The 14,971-nt window shown below is 42.3% G+C and overlaps 2 protein-coding genes across 2 annotated transcripts; one reads left to right on the top strand and one right to left on the bottom strand.

Annotated features, from left to right (window-relative positions):
* Positions 1 to 24: 24 nt before the first annotated feature.
* On the bottom strand, positions 25 to 9,378 carry narf (nuclear prelamin A recognition factor). The gene is made up of 12 exons (XM_030077557.1): positions 9,066 to 9,378; positions 8,203 to 8,275; positions 7,358 to 7,423; positions 7,106 to 7,234; positions 6,623 to 6,755; positions 6,049 to 6,183; positions 4,721 to 4,839; positions 4,497 to 4,626; positions 3,792 to 3,864; positions 2,986 to 3,120; positions 2,080 to 2,237; positions 25 to 1,400 (listed from the first exon to the last, which is right to left on the bottom strand). Exons 2-12 carry the CDS (start codon positions 8,257 to 8,259, stop codon positions 1,150 to 1,152), a joined length of 1,386 nt encoding a protein of 461 aa, XP_029933417.1. The 5' UTR covers positions 8,260 to 8,275; positions 9,066 to 9,378; the 3' UTR covers positions 25 to 1,149.
* Positions 9,379 to 10,819: 1,441 nt separating this feature from the next.
* cybc1 (cytochrome b-245 chaperone 1) lies at positions 10,820 to 14,896 on the top strand. The gene is made up of 6 exons (XM_030077560.1): positions 10,820 to 10,958; positions 11,256 to 11,343; positions 12,241 to 12,282; positions 12,419 to 12,589; positions 12,689 to 12,833; positions 14,036 to 14,896. Exons 2-6 carry the CDS (start codon positions 11,256 to 11,258, stop codon positions 14,205 to 14,207), a joined length of 618 nt encoding a protein of 205 aa, XP_029933420.1. The 5' UTR covers positions 10,820 to 10,958; the 3' UTR covers positions 14,208 to 14,896.
* Positions 14,897 to 14,971: the final 75 nt, after the last annotated feature.

Genomic DNA, 14,971 nt, shown 5'->3' with positions numbered 1-14,971 from the left:
CCAGAAATTATGAAGTTTAATATTATCATGTTCATTATAAGGCAGGTAGAGGCAAATAAGAGAGCTGGACACAGGTGCTTCTGTGAGTGATGGTTATATTTCATTGTATGCCCACTTTGAAATGAGACCGCTTCACTTGTTAGAATATTTTACTGCTTCCACATGTGCGGCCGTGCAGAACAGAGAAAACAAACAAAACATGGCCTTTAAAAACACAACTTTTTTGCTTGCAGAACAAGAACAGAAGACAACAAAAGTCAAAGTGTTCGGTACCGTTTGGAAGGATTCTTTCGATTCTCCTTTTGGACGGATGAACAAAACAAAAAAAACAAACACTGGGTCGGTAAACGGAAATAAGCAGAGACTCACGTCGGGTCAAGTCATGGTTTTTAGTGCATGTTGCTCAGTGCATGACGGAAGAGACCTTTAACCTGTTGCCCCACTACAGCAGTGTGACTCCATTAAGGACATCTGTAGGGACGCTATAATGCCATATGGCTGCACATGCATTGCAATAGTAGTCAGAGTAAGACTGCTGTATGATGGGGCCTCGGCCTGTCTTTCAGCATGGAATCATTCATGACAACAGGGACATGATCACCTCAGCCTCAGCCTAACCTCTCATATGGGACATCTTGACTTGAAATACAACACGCTCCCCAATGTACATTCTGCGTCCAAGAGTTTGTTTCATAAGCTCCAGTTCTGAAAGGTTTTGTCAGTGGTTTATTGCTCTGTCTCACAACTGCTGGTCTAGTGACCTTGTACCTAGCTTTCATTTAGCCACGTCCCCATTATACAAACAGCCAGTCAAGAGTTTATCCTGTGCCTTGTAGATATCAGACTGACATGTCTGCTTCTGTCTCCATAAAACTGATTTATGTGGCCTTCTGGACTCTGGACCCTTATTTTCTTTAAGGCTCTCATTTGGCACAGGAGACCCACCAGTGTTTGAGTTGTGACAGACATCGCCCCCCTGTGGCCAACTGGAAGAATGGCAACTATCAAGTTTCTGACATCCGGTTTAGTTCACTGGCCTGCAGTGCAGCATGGTCCTCGTGTTGCTTCGTGGTGCCGACACAGTGGATGACCGGGTCTGCGCAGAGTTCAAGGACCCCTCGTCCACATCAGGCACATCTGTGTTTATCCTCACCACTGTATGTGTGGGGGTGGTGTGTGTGCTGTCTGACTCTGGTGTCTGTACTGGGTGTGTAGCATTGAGCTGGCCTGCGGGGAGTCCTGGCCTTCCAGCCAGTCTTGGTAGAGGGTGTGCAGGGCGGGGTTGAGCTCTGGGAGGCGGACCGGCAGGCTGCTGTAGGCCTCCTCCATCTGCTGGACCAGGTTTTTATCCACCCGACCACCCACCTCATTCTCCGCCTGACCACGGCCGCTCAAACACCCTGAAAAGACACATGAGAGACACATGATAGAGGGTACTCAGCTTATTAAGGAGCATAAATCTTAAAGGAACAGCTCACCCAAAAATGAAAACTCATCTAATCATCACCATGCCCTATGAAACACAGGGGAAATGTCTGTCTATACAACACACAAGGAGGAAAGTAGCACTGAACTCTGTAGCAGCTTCCTCATAAAAGAAAAAAAGTCTAAAAAAAAAAGACAGCAAAACTACTCCATACAACCCTAATGTTTGAAAAGACCTGTATTTTCACTGCTACTGAACGCAAATCTTCACTCTAGTCTTTGCTGCAGTGAAAAAAAACTTCATGCAGCACAATCTGCTGGATGAGACGTCTGCATGCAGGAAAAGCACATCAAGCATTTTCAAACAATATCATCAGGAACTGAAAGAGGACAGTCTGCACAAAATACTGGTCTGCAGAAAAAGTGTGAGTATGGTTCATGTGTGCTTCCCCTGGATACTGAGCCTGGCTTTGGAAGGTTTGGATCATGTTGCACAAGCTGCATGGCGCAAGTCTGTTGTCAGTTTTTGCTCTTTTGGGTCTCAATCAAGTGCTGCTCATTGGCTTCAGTTGTTAGGCTGCGACAGAGTTGTGTTAGCTACCTCCCCATGTGTTGCATGGGTAAAGACACATCACCACTGGGGGGCCGTGTTACCTCCGGGGCAGGACAGCACCTCCACCAGCTGGTAAGGCACACGCCCCTTCCTCATGCGGTGCACCAGGGTCTGGATGTTCCTGAAACCATAGACAGCAGCGAACTGCAGCAGCGTCTCCCCGTCCCGTTCCAGAGTCACTTCCTGGAAGTCACGGTTCCTGAAAAACCGGTGACAAATACCAGAGAGAGACTTCAGACCACGCATATGAAAATATATGAACATCTGTTGTACTAGATGACCAAATGAAAACACACAGAAATCAGGTGCTATTATTATGATGATTATTGTTGTTCTGGGGTATTTACTCTATAGTAGGTCATGCAGATCTAAAATAAACAAGATGGCAACACTCTGGAGCAGTGAAAATGAATTATGCATCCGCAGTGGACTGGATTGAGGAGTAATAAACTCTACATGGATTAAAAAAAACCAAAACAACACTCTAAGCTTGAATGGTATCCTGATTGAACATTCCTACTTCTAAAGGTTTAAAAGCAACAACTATGTCAAACAGAGTTGTCAAAATTCTTCAATTTAACACGATCTCATTTGCGCTGTAAAATAATAAATACATTACAAATTGTGCTCTGTATACATATTGAAATTAGATTTTTCCCTCACTTGCAAAAAACAGATTCTAACTTATGTTACTTTATTTATTTCAATCCTCTCACTTTTTCCCCGTCTCCTAGTGTCCTGACAATCCATTTTTGACAAATATGTTTCTATTCAAACTGCTTGGGGCCTGTTGTGATTCATATATTGTTAATAAAGTGTCTCTGGAGGTGGTTTGGATGATCTTTACCTGTGTCTCAGGTGCATTTACCACTGGATTTGGAGCTGTTTTATGCTAAATCTGACTACAGTCCCCTCATGCAGGTGGGAGACGGATCGCTGTCTCTCACCTGAGGGTCTTGTATGTGATCTCGTGGACGTCCAGACCAAAGAGCTCTTTGGCAGCGTGTTTGAACACATGTTCCAGGAAGCCTTCGGAGCCGCGGCCCTCATGTCTCACCAGCCCGTCTCCAGCCTCTCCCAACCTGCAGGGCACAGTTCAGCTGCCATAAAAACTGCCAGGCAAGGCACTGACCTAGGTTGCATTGACATATGCTGCTTTGATGCATGATTTTATGAAGCTCTCAACACCTATTATCATATTTAGCATGTGTAATCAAAGAACACGCAGGGCTAAGTTACTTAACAAAACATCAATTACTGCTTGTTTCAGTTGTAGCTTTACCTCTGACACTGCTACTGTGTTAGTTTAACTTCCGCTTTGGGGGTTCAACAAAGGCAATCCTAATCTACACAATTTATGATATCACTTTTCCGTTACACATCCAAATCTGCTGACAGCATCCGTTCTTGTGTTCAAAAATTGAGATAACTCAATTATACCTCCGGTGTGTTTCTGTATGCATCATCAGTGAAACCAATATGTACTGATGTCCAATGTTCAACTCATAGTTTAACTTGATAAAAATCACAGTAGCAGGAATATTTTACTGCCATCTCTCACCTGAGCTGGCTGCAAACCAGTGGGAGGGCAACTAATTATGAGGTAAATAAAATGAGGGATGGGGAAAGTCTTATTTTATTTTGGATAATTCAACTTTTTGTTACACTACTTGGCAACGAGTAACATGTTACCACCAAATACTGAGTACATGTATGTGTGTCATTCACAGCTGAAACTAGGCAGATCACTCACACATGGTCAAGTAGAACTGAGTCCAGCTCCTCCACTGACACCTTGGCTCGCTCCATCATGTAATAGATCTCCCCTGAAACACAAAACATCAGCACTGCTTTAACATCTCTATATGATCAGAATGAAAAAAAAAAAAAAAAATCAAAGTAGAAGTGAAATCAAGGCCTCGTGTTGTGGGATAGTTGAGAGGGAAAGACTGTGAGAGAGGTAGTGAAACTAATGGCCGGATTTGGGTCAACAGGTTTTGGCAAATTCATCTCGTGGTTTTGGTTTAGTCTTGTGAGGTCAAATCAACATCAGAAGTTCAGACAGCCACAGGAAAGTATCTGACATACATTCTGGACTGACAGCTTACCTGTCAATTAGTTTAATTAATGATAAGTAATTGATTAATCTATGAATGTCAAGACCAAATGTGTTTTTTTTCTCTACCAAAGCTTTTCTTTAACAGTTGATATGTATGAACATTTACGATGTCAGAAAACTTTTTTTTTTTTAATATGAAGGCTCCAGTCCTAAAACTATAATGGATCACTGCAATAATAAAGATAACCCCATAATACTGAAAAAAATATTAAAAACACAACAGGAAGCTATATGAAACAGCCATCTGGGGGTAAATATGGGTTAAAATAAATGCTAAGAATGATTTGCAAGCATGTTTTGGCCATGGCACTGCAGTCTGGAGGGTCGAGGGGGTCGAACCTGAGGTGAGGACACAGTCCACATCCCTGCTCTCCAGCAGACTGTTGTAGAACTCCTCTCTGACCGCCTCCAGCTTCTTGTCGAAGCAGGGAGCCACCACCACATGGTACACCTTCTCTGGACTCAGCTTCTGCAAGGAATCAGAGAAGCCCTACTGAGTAACACAACAGTGACATCCAGCGTGGACTGGAGGCACATTGTGACGGAGCGTGATCCAAGCTGACCTGCTGCTTAGCGAAGTAGTCTTTGACCAGGCAGCCCATAATCTGCTGGGGAGACCTGGCTGTGCAGATGTGAGGGGTGACCAGGCTGCCCAGGACACGCTCAGAGTACCTGATCCACCCTGTGAACACACACAAACACAGCACGACATGCTTCATATGGACCTGAAAAAGATAATGGTGAGATAAGAGTCCACATGATCCATTCAAAGTGGCTGCCTCAGGACAGAAATTACAAATTACCACGACCCTCACTAAGTCTGAGCACTTGCATGACCTAAACTTCAATTCCTTCCTGGTTTTGTTAATGTTTTCTGAAGGTGTTAACAGTCTGGTTTCCACTGTGCTTGGGTTTGCTGTGGAGAAAATCAGCTTTGTTCCTGTTACGTGACGGGTAACATGATTTTTGAGATTGATTTCAGCGAGAAAAAAATTTACAGATTATCAATATGGCAGCCGATATGGTGAATTTTTTTAACCTGGAATGAAAGAACCTTTTCTATGTGGACTGGGCACCGCTTTTGTAGTGATATGACTACACAAAGGTACTCAGAGGGCTCCATAAATAGATAAACAGCAGTACTGCGCAGCAAATAAACTTGAAAAAGGAATTACGAAAGGGATCACATATTCATTTCGGAATTAACAAAAACATCACTTTCTGCATTATGTTCTGTAAAAAAAAAAAAAAAAAAAAAAAAAAAAAAAAAGTTTTCGTATGATTTTGATATGATATTGATTTATCTGAGATAGGCTGATAATATTGGCCGACCTATATATTGGTCGGGCTGTAGTAAAATTCCCTGACTTCCTCAGTGAATCTGTCAAATACTCTACCTAACAAAATTCCATGATATTTCAGAAATTCAGTGTTGATTTTCCTTTCAACAATCACACATTAATACCACAAAAAGATACAACAGACAGCCTTTAAAACGTTTACAAACAGCACTCAAATTAGTCAGCCATATTGTACATTCCCATCTTAACGATATCCATAAACATTACAGAACACACTCCCCACTGGTCCTATCTCTGCTGGAGGGAGTGGTGTGACATGAGCCGCCTATCTTTGCCCACCAGCGCTCCTCTGCTATCTCGCCTGCTGAAACAAACTGCAGCCGGCCCCTTCAGCACATGGCCTGCACCGTACAGTCAGCAGCAAGAGGAGCAGCAGAGGAGGATTTTACGATTATTATTATTTTTTTTTTTAGGGAAATGGTCATTTATTTGGACAGGACGTCAATCTGGGATGGGGAATTAAAGAGAGGAGGGAGAGGAAAAACAAGGGAGGTCGAAGAGGCTGGGGATGGGAGGAGGAGGGAGGTTACCTGGGCAGGAGGAGGTGAACATGGGCAAGGCGTGGGAGTCGTGGTGCCTCCTGCGGTACCTCTGAACAAACTCCCTCTGGCTCTCCAAGATACTGAAGCCGGCCGCCAGAGTGGTGTCAAAAACGTACTGCACTCCTGAAGAGGGAGAGAAAGACAGGAGACAGTGAGAGAGGGAGAGAGAGAGAGAGAGTGGGAGAGAGGGGCGGGGGGAGTAGGAGAGAATGTCGAGAATCCACGAGAGATGCCGATGAGTAAGTGGCAGTTTCCCATGAACACATGATACAGGGAATTGGAAAGCCTCAGAAAGCTAAAAATAGGACTTTTTGGAGTAGTACCTGGACTTCAATTTAGAGACAAAATTAAAATAACAACATACTAACAAAATAACACAGCTCCATAACATTCAACAGGAAAACTTAACAAAAATATAAAGTCCAAATGTGTTTTATAAAACACACTGGACATGCAGCACAAAAAAATCCAGGATTCTACTGAGACTATTCCAGGTTTTCCCAACAGCCTGTATTATATTCTCCCACAGATAAACAGAGACGTGCAGAGTGCCACGGCTCACCCAGGCTCTTGAGGAAGCCGCAGAGCTTGTGGGTGGCCTCAGTGATGTCGAGGCCAAACTTGACAGCGAAGAACGGCAGGGACTGGGGACACAGCGACACGACCAGCGCCTTGTGTTTGGACACATCGCACTTCTGAGCAAGGACAGAGAGACAACAGGAGGAAGTCAAACAGGAACAGGGCATGAGGCGGGCAGTGTGCAGAGCTGCTGAAAGTACAAGGTGACTTTCTGGTCCTCACTGCACTTGAAAACAGAAAAGAGATTCAGGTCACTGTCAGTGGACTATTTTGAACCTTTTTGGGCCCTTTACAGAAACAATTCTTTGTCATTGACATGTCTTCTTAGAAATCAGGAAAGAGCAGACAGGTGCAATAATAATGATCAAAATACTGATAATTTGTTGCTACTATTGGTAATACGTCCCTCTCTCAGGTGGAGGGGTGAGCACTGGCGCCATTTGTAGGTGACAAAGCTGTTCTGTACCTTATTGAGGGCCAGAACCCGGTCCACTTCATCCAGGCTCTGCTGAGAGATTTTCAGGCTCTCCTCCTCTGACAAGCAGCCGTCACAGGACAGACAGGCACTCAGCAGCAACTGAGATCCTTCATTGACCTGAAACAATGGAAATTGAAAAGCAAATGTGATATGTAAAATACAAGCTAATGACAAACCTGGTCATGCAACAGCACAACACATTGCATTTGTTGCTGAGAGTAAAAATTGAACGGTTACTACCTCTCCGTTGGCTTCATCATTCTCCTGGTGGGAGCCGATGCCCTCATCACTCTGTTTCTTGTTGCACTAGAATCAGAAGATCAATAACCAGATTCATCACTGTCAGCAAGAGACACTTTTACAAATCGACAATCAAGGAAACTACTACAAACTAGGGTGGGGAAAAAAGTATTTAAGAATTGTGATTTTTTTTTTTTTTAATTATTACTGAATTGATTTAAAGATATTGTTATATCAAACTAGACAATGCAAGGAATCCCAGCATATCACACTAGGCTGTCAGCAAGGGGACTAAATATCGCTCCATAGTTAGGCTACATTTGAGCAAAGGAAAATGTGGCATATTCAGTGGGGTCTCTTGACCTCTGACCTCCAGGTATCTGAATGAAAATGGGTTCTTTGGGCACCCACAGGCCACAAACCATGCAGTCCAAATGTGTTCATTTGGCCTGTTGTAAAATGGTGTATTTGTTCAGACTGGGGCCTAAACAGTCTTGGAGTTGTATCAGTTGGCTTTGACTGGAAAGCTGAGACTCTTGTGGATTCAAGGAGCCACATTTGATTCATGTGTGATGATGTTAGCCCCCATAGCAGCCATTTGACTGTAGTGAAACCATTTTTTTAAACTTGACATCGCTGTATAAAATGACCTATAGTGACCTCTGAAACATTACAAACTAAAGACCTTGGGCTTTCAGAGGATGTCTGGTTTTCTATGGTTAACTGATAAACACAACTCGCAATAAATCAAGATATCAAATCACAATACATACTGAATCGGCACCCAAGTATCGTGAAAGTATTGAATCGGAAAATATCATTATCATTCTCCTTCGCAGACTCACCTGTTTGGTGCAATTCTCGCACTTCTCCTTGCGCTTGGCAATGCTGACCTCCGACATGTTTCTTGGCTGCGATCTGTGAATTGGATATGGCATGCAGGTGACATCTCAGTCATGTGTTCCAGTGGTGTCTGTTGCCTGCTGGCAGCCCTAAGCATTCCCTCTGGAGCCCTGGCAGCATTGTGATGACGGTGCCTGCAGCCTGCTGCTGTGTGTGTTGTTATGTCCACTCCACCCTCCTCTCTGCCTGGCTCCCTGGCCTATCACAGCCATTCTGCTTATCATGAGCACAGGAGGTAACGCGCTTTATAGTGGGGAGGGGGGTGAGGGGCAGTAAAATGCCACTGGCTTCCTCTCACCAGAAATAAACGGCTCACACTAATTGTATACACAGTGCCAGAAGAGAGGGCTCATTACATCACTTTGTGGTTGTATGAGTCAACACAAGGCAAGCATGGGCTGGAAGCTATTATTGTGTGAAAACACAAACCTAACACCATCTAAATACCATGCATGTCTCTCAATGACTTAATAAAAGACAGCAAATATTAGATCCCAGATAAGCGTTTCATCATTATTATCATTGCCTGTGATAATTAGGGCCTAGGCCAGCTACACACATCAATAATCAAATCCAACATGAATACATAATACATTAAAGACACAATGTAAAGTGTAATTATGTCCAAATGCTGCTATGTAATGTAATAATACACTGTTATTATGAGCCTTTCCTCTGATTGCAGGGAATTTAACGTTAGTCACTGGCACTATTTTCCTCTGGCCTTAATAACCTTCTAGCGGTGGATGTGGAAGAAATGCTGGCTAGTTTGAGTGGTACAATTTCGAATCTGGCAGGAACTCACCGGATGGTTTCTACTGCACTGATCTTTCAGACAAAGGCATGAAAAAAACTGCAGGGGAGAGCCGGAGCCGGAGCTGGAGTCCCGACCGGAGGAGGGCACAGCTCGCTGCAGCAGGCCGGCAGGACCCAGCGCTCACTCCGCCACGTCTGAACGGCAAACCAAAGCTTGTGGCGGCAGCGTCGCCCTCACCGCCCGCCAGTCACTCAGCAGTTGTTTCATAATCTAGCAAAGAGCCGGGGCTTCCCGGTGGCCAGGCTGCTCTCGCCTCTGTATGGCTGACTCCATTGTGTCCTCGCCGGCTCGCCGACAGAGCATGCGCCAAACGAAACTTTAAAAAAAAAAAAAAAAAATCCTCATAAAATGTATTTCTTAAATACAGCAAAACGAAATATGCCCAGCAATAAATAAATGAATAAATAAAGAAAGAAAGAAAGAACTGAACTAAAACAAAGTGGCGTTCCAAGCCGGAAGCGACGACAACTGATGAACCGACGACTGCCGAAGCCTGCGCGAAAAAATGCGAACCAGTCTGTCTCTCCTGTTGACTGTCCACTGATATTTGTTCATTCTTCCCAGCTATAAACAACAGATGCTCTTTTTGTGATTGTGGGGGGGAAACTATTGAACATGTCTTTGTAGACTGTTTCCATAGCGCCTCTTTTTGCTTTCATTCACAGAATCATTTGTCAAAATAAATATTAATAATAATAATAATAATAAAAAAATAGACAAACATTTCACACTAACGAAGACTGATGTATGTTACTCATCTTTAGCAATCCCAATTTTTAGGAAGATGAACCTTATATAATTAACTTGATTTTTATGTTTGGCTAAATATTATATCCTTAAAATTAACTACCCTCCGTTTACACCTTTAAAGACTCGGATTTTTTGTTTGTTTGTTTCTTTCTTTTCTTGCGTTTTGTTATCTGTTGTTCATTGTAATTTATTTATTCTATTTTTTACGCTTAAGTATATTCTCAGCAACTCATCTAATGAAAAAATGCATGTAACATTCATACCTCATTGGCCTGAATTTATTCAAATAAAGGAAAAAAAAAAAGTCCTCCCGTATTTTCACTCTAAATGAGAGCTCAATATACAGATTATATTTGATTGGTATGTTTAAAATAACAAAGACGATAAGGCTTGTTTTCTTATCAATTTAATTTTACACAATATTTTCAAAGTCTTTAAGTGAGTTTCATATCATACACTCGCGTTTTATTATTATTTTGTTGTTGTTTTGTTTTTATTATTTGTTAATTTATTTATTTAATTTATGTATTACTTATCCTTTCCCCCCTTTTTTGGTTAAATTTGTTTTGTTTTTGCTGTTTTTCTCTTTTGCACTACCTTGTTCTATTGTCTTAATGATTTATCGATTTACAAAAAACTCAGCAAAAGGTTGTCACTGCCGTATTTTTTTTTTTTTTTTTTAATTTATTTCTGTTACGAAATTATAGCCATAAAAACGTTTTTAATGCGTGACATTTGAATTTAGGGGTCAAAAATGGCTGCAAAATTTTACACAAATGAGACAAAGACGTCCTTTGAATTAAACAAAAGCAAACACTTGAGGAGATATCTGTGGTTAAACAAACAGCTAAACAAATGTTGACTTGGCCCCCATTAGACACTGATATTATCTGATCAAAACAAAAACCAAAACCAAACGTATGCTTTTATTGTGAAAGCTCGATAGAAAGTGAACGTGCCCACTCGCCGCGACGATTTATCCAATCAGAGCCGTTGGATTCCAGGAAGGAAGTAACACCCGTTGAGCACAGTTGCTGTAAAATGAATCGCACTTCCTCATAATGCAGCTCCTATGTTTCCTTGTGCTGCGGGTTTTCTGGCGAGAGCGGGCAGACGTCTGAAGCGAGAAAGGTAAGCGGAACTAAACGCGTCCAAATGTCCGCTCGGGGCAGAAACCCAGCTCCGTCATGTCCAGCGTCCCTGTCTCCGTGTTGAGCTGTCTCCTGTGTGGAGTCCAGGGGCCACAAACCTGGAGGAAACTGTATTTACTATTGAACATAACACATTTTGCCCTCCTTGTAGTGACACATTCAGCTCTCCTCCTACTAGAACACATTTTTCATTCATCTAGTATGACCCATTTTTCACATTGTTATCCAGAAACCCTTCATATTGTGAGTGCATCTCAGTGTTGGCCTGTGTTTTCAGATGGGCTACATGACAGTGGAGGAGCACAGCCCCACCCTGCTGCACCTCAAGAGATCCCCGGGGATTCGCTCTTGGTCTCTCCTCATTGGTGAGGAAGTGTATGTGTGTGTGTGTGTGTGTGTGTGTGTGTGTGTGTGTGTGTGTGTGTGTGTGTGTGTAAGTAAGGGACTGAGGGTGCCCACCAGAAGCACAGTGGCAGTGGTCAAACGTGTCATTCCACTACAAAACTACAGATCATTATACAGCAAGGTCTCAGAGAAAATATTTTGCCTTCTGTCTTGAGTTAAAATAAAATCTGCAGCAAAAGATAATCATTCAGCCCAAAGAAATCAGCATTTTACTGAAAAGTACATCAATTAACATTCTCGTCAACAGGACAGTAAAACAGCAACAACAGCAAATAAGAACCTCATTCTCAATTTCGCCACAATAACCTCCACTCTCTATGGCTAATGAGAATGTTCCTGAACATTAGATAGATAGATAGATAGATATAGATAGATATAAACTTTATTAATCCCCGCAGGGAAATTACAGTGCCATAGCAGCAGAAAAAACTGTGCAAATTGGGATATTTGCCTTTTGTTTAAATTATACTTAAGTATCAGTTACTCTTTATGAGACATTTAGTTTGTAATCATTTATACCATATATCGACAGACTGCTTTTCGTAATGCATTATAAAAAATGAGTTCTTAATCTCCTGAATATCACACATGAATGACAATTTGTTCAAATGAAAGTAAGGATTTCAACTCATTTGTCCAGGGATGACCATGCAAATCCAAATGTAAAATAAATGAGTGTAAATCTATGCCAGCAGTAAACACCATTAATGTAAATCATCCCCGCTTGGTACAAACACAATGTTCGACCTAAAACGTCCCAAATGGACCCATCCCCGTTTTCCACATATGTAAGAGTTATAGCACGGCCTGCTCCTGTGTTGTTTCCAAAATAATAATTGTATTCTTTTTCTTTTCAGGTATATCATCTGTTGGCTTGGCGGCTGCGTACTACAGCTCAGGTGCACAAACTGTACTAACCATCATCTGTTGCCTAACCTGCATCCCGTCCTCAGCGTTCCCACCCATGTTTGCAGACTGACTCTCACTCCTGTCTTCTCTTTTGCTGTGTGTGTGTGTGTCCTGCGGCTCGAGCAGACAGCGTCCTCTGGAAGCTGTTCTATGTGACGGGCTGTCTGTTTGTGGCCATGCAGAACATGGAGGAGTGGGAGGAGGCCGTGTTCGACAAAGCGAGGAACCTGATTGAGCTCAAGACCGTGAGCCTCTACGCCTTAGTGCTGACCTTGTGGAAGAGAGGCCAGGAGAAAGGTCAGTAACAGGACAGAGATCAGTGCCTCCAAAACGTTTGATGGCGACTCGTGTTCTCTGTGAGCGTTTTCCAAACCGCTGTCTTTGTGTGTTTCCCAGTGGTGTTGGATCTGCTCCACCTGCGTGACATCTGTGTCCAGGAGGAGAAGGTTCGCTATTTGGGGAGGGGCTACGTCCTGGTGCTGCGGCTGGCTACGGGCTTCTCCTACCCCCTCACCCAGAGCGCCACACTGGGGGGGCGCAGGTAGGACACTGGGCCTTGTAGAGTGGCCAGGACTGATATATGGGCCTATGAGATGTTTGATTATATATGCATTGTAGAATTCATCAACTCTGCACTGGATGTCATAAACATGTGTTTATAATCAGTATTATTATTTTTATTGTTATCTTTATCGTTATCATTACTAGTAGTATTATCATTATAGGATGATACACGATGAAGCTTGATTGATCCCTGTGTTGAAGCTGCTGTGGTAGCAAAAGTAACCGGATACGGCAGTCAAAAAGTCAAAAAAGAAACAATAGATTATACCCACACCAAGGTTATTACTGTTTAGCATTTTTCATTAGTTTTTATTTTTATTTTGTTCTTTTTTTTCTCAATTTCAGTTCAGTTTTAATTGTTATTTTTTTTTTTGAAAATACTTAGTTTTAGTTTATTTTTTAAAAATAATTTTCTGCACCAGTTAAATACGAGGATTCAAGAGGGTCAGAAAAAAATCTTGCATAATTAAAATTCAAGAAATCGTCATACCATTTAAAAAAAAAAATGTATTCACTTAGGACAGATGAACAGCCAAATAAATCGACCAAGATTAAAACTAAAGACGTTTTCGGCATACTTTGTTTATTGTAGTTTTGTAAATGTACAATATAGTTTCAGTTAGTTATCATTTTTTTTTTGTAAAGCCTTTTTTAATTTTTCTTTCAGTTGACAAAAATGTTTTTTTTTTATTGCTAGTTTTCGTTATTTTGTTAGTTTTCAATAATGACCTTGGCCAGCACAAATAAAATTAACAGTGTTAGAAATAATGACACAGAGTATGGCTCTATAATCCATACTGTATGGATTAATGACAGTTACAGATTTACTTAGTTTGTACATAGATGCTACTACCTGTCCCAATAGTTCACTTAAATCTTCTTTATTCTTGATATTATTCTGATTTCACTGGGTTTGGAGCCCCATGCTCTTTCAGAGGCTTCTCCGCCCTGCACAGAATAATACTCTGGAGGAAATAGGGGGATTTTTGTGAATTTTTGGCACTTCAGTGGTAAAATGTAGAAATCCCACGTGTCAGCCTTTGGGGCACAGTCATTGTTGGACCTTAGTATGGGGAACGTATTTTAAGGGTTTGAGACAAATACGAACAAACATGCTTTCTGGAACAAACACATGATAACACCTATTCTTCATGTTGTTTTCCACCTGTGTGGCGGCAGCGACGTGGAGGCAGTGGAGGCGCTGCTGAAGCGCTTCCTGGGCCTGGAGGAGCTGCAGCGTCGCTGGCAGCTGGAGCAAGAGGCAGAGTTTGAAGAGGAGGAGGAGGACGAGGAGGAGGAAGATGATCTGTACCACAGCAGCGACTCAGGGGATGAAGTAGACCAACTCTGATCTCTTGGTGACTTACAGTCTTAGCTGTTGGGTGGATGGAGTTGAGGGCATTAGGGCAACGCTTCGTCCAGCACATTACAGCGGCTGTGGTTTCCCACAAGGCCGTCATCTGGCCTGTGGGTAACGCCAACCTGCAATTTAAAACCGCACGCTGTGAGCATGTGCACTCAGGCACCAAGGATCTTACCTCTTTTTAGTGATTGTTTTTCATTATGCCTTACACACTCCCACTACCCCCTTCCATTTCCTATCCTTCCACTGTAGAAATAGCCTTTTTTCAAATGTAATTTTGATGTGAATCGGGATGCAAAATCCCACAGTGAACTATTTTGTCCATATGTCAGTACATTGGAATATAAAGACGAACATGTTTTTGAGGATGATTGAAACAGGGCTGGCGCAGCTGCTGTTACATCATGGTAACTGTTGATCTCTGTAAATGAGCATCATGTGTCAGCCTTTGATTTAATTACCATTTGAGAATCACACTCTAGACTAGTTATTGTGCCTTCCTACTGTAATAAGTGTTTATGCGGAGAAGTTCATGTTTTCCCACAGTATAAAGGGAACAGCAGTATTTTGTGGACCACCCAGTTGATAATGGCATTTTGCATGTTTATTCAGACCAACCCGCAGGCCACACGAATGCATGATGCGACTATAAACTATAATCGAGCATGAAGGATTTTCAAGGCTCAATCGAGAGTGAATCGCGTGTGAAAGTTAAAAAGGCTCTGTCCCGTTGCTGTTTGTTCGTCCGTCTT

This window comes from Myripristis murdjan, chromosome 19, assembly GCF_902150065.1.
Source record: "Myripristis murdjan chromosome 19, fMyrMur1.1, whole genome shotgun sequence".
In the NCBI taxonomy this organism is placed as follows: Eukaryota; Metazoa; Chordata; class Actinopteri; order Holocentriformes; family Holocentridae; genus Myripristis; species Myripristis murdjan.
This window is presented reverse-complemented; position numbering and strand designations above follow the sequence as displayed.

Bases quoted from the DNA above. Each gene is read 5' to 3' on its own strand.
- cybc1 (XM_030077560.1), top strand. From the start codon at position 11,256: ATGGGCTACATGACAGTGGAGGAGCACAGCCCCACCCTGCTGCACCTC. The intron at 11,344-12,240 runs GTGAGGAAGTGT...TTTTCTTTTCAG, and splicing joins CTCTTGGTCTCTCCTCATTG to GTATATCATCTGTTGGCTTG. The intron at 12,283-12,418 runs GTGCACAAACTG...CGGCTCGAGCAG, and splicing joins GGCTGCGTACTACAGCTCAG to ACAGCGTCCTCTGGAAGCTG.
- narf (XM_030077557.1), bottom strand. From the start codon at position 8,259: ATGTCGGAGGTCAGCATTGCCAAGCGCAAGGAGAAGTGCGAGAATTGC. The intron at 6,184-6,622 runs GTGAGCCGTGGC...CTCCCTCTTCAG, and splicing joins CGGCTTCCTCAAGAGCCTGG to GAGTGCAGTACGTTTTTGAC. The intron at 4,627-4,720 runs GTCAGCTTGGAT...GATTCCTTGCAG, and splicing joins ACTACTTCGCTAAGCAGCAG to AAGCTGAGTCCAGAGAAGGT.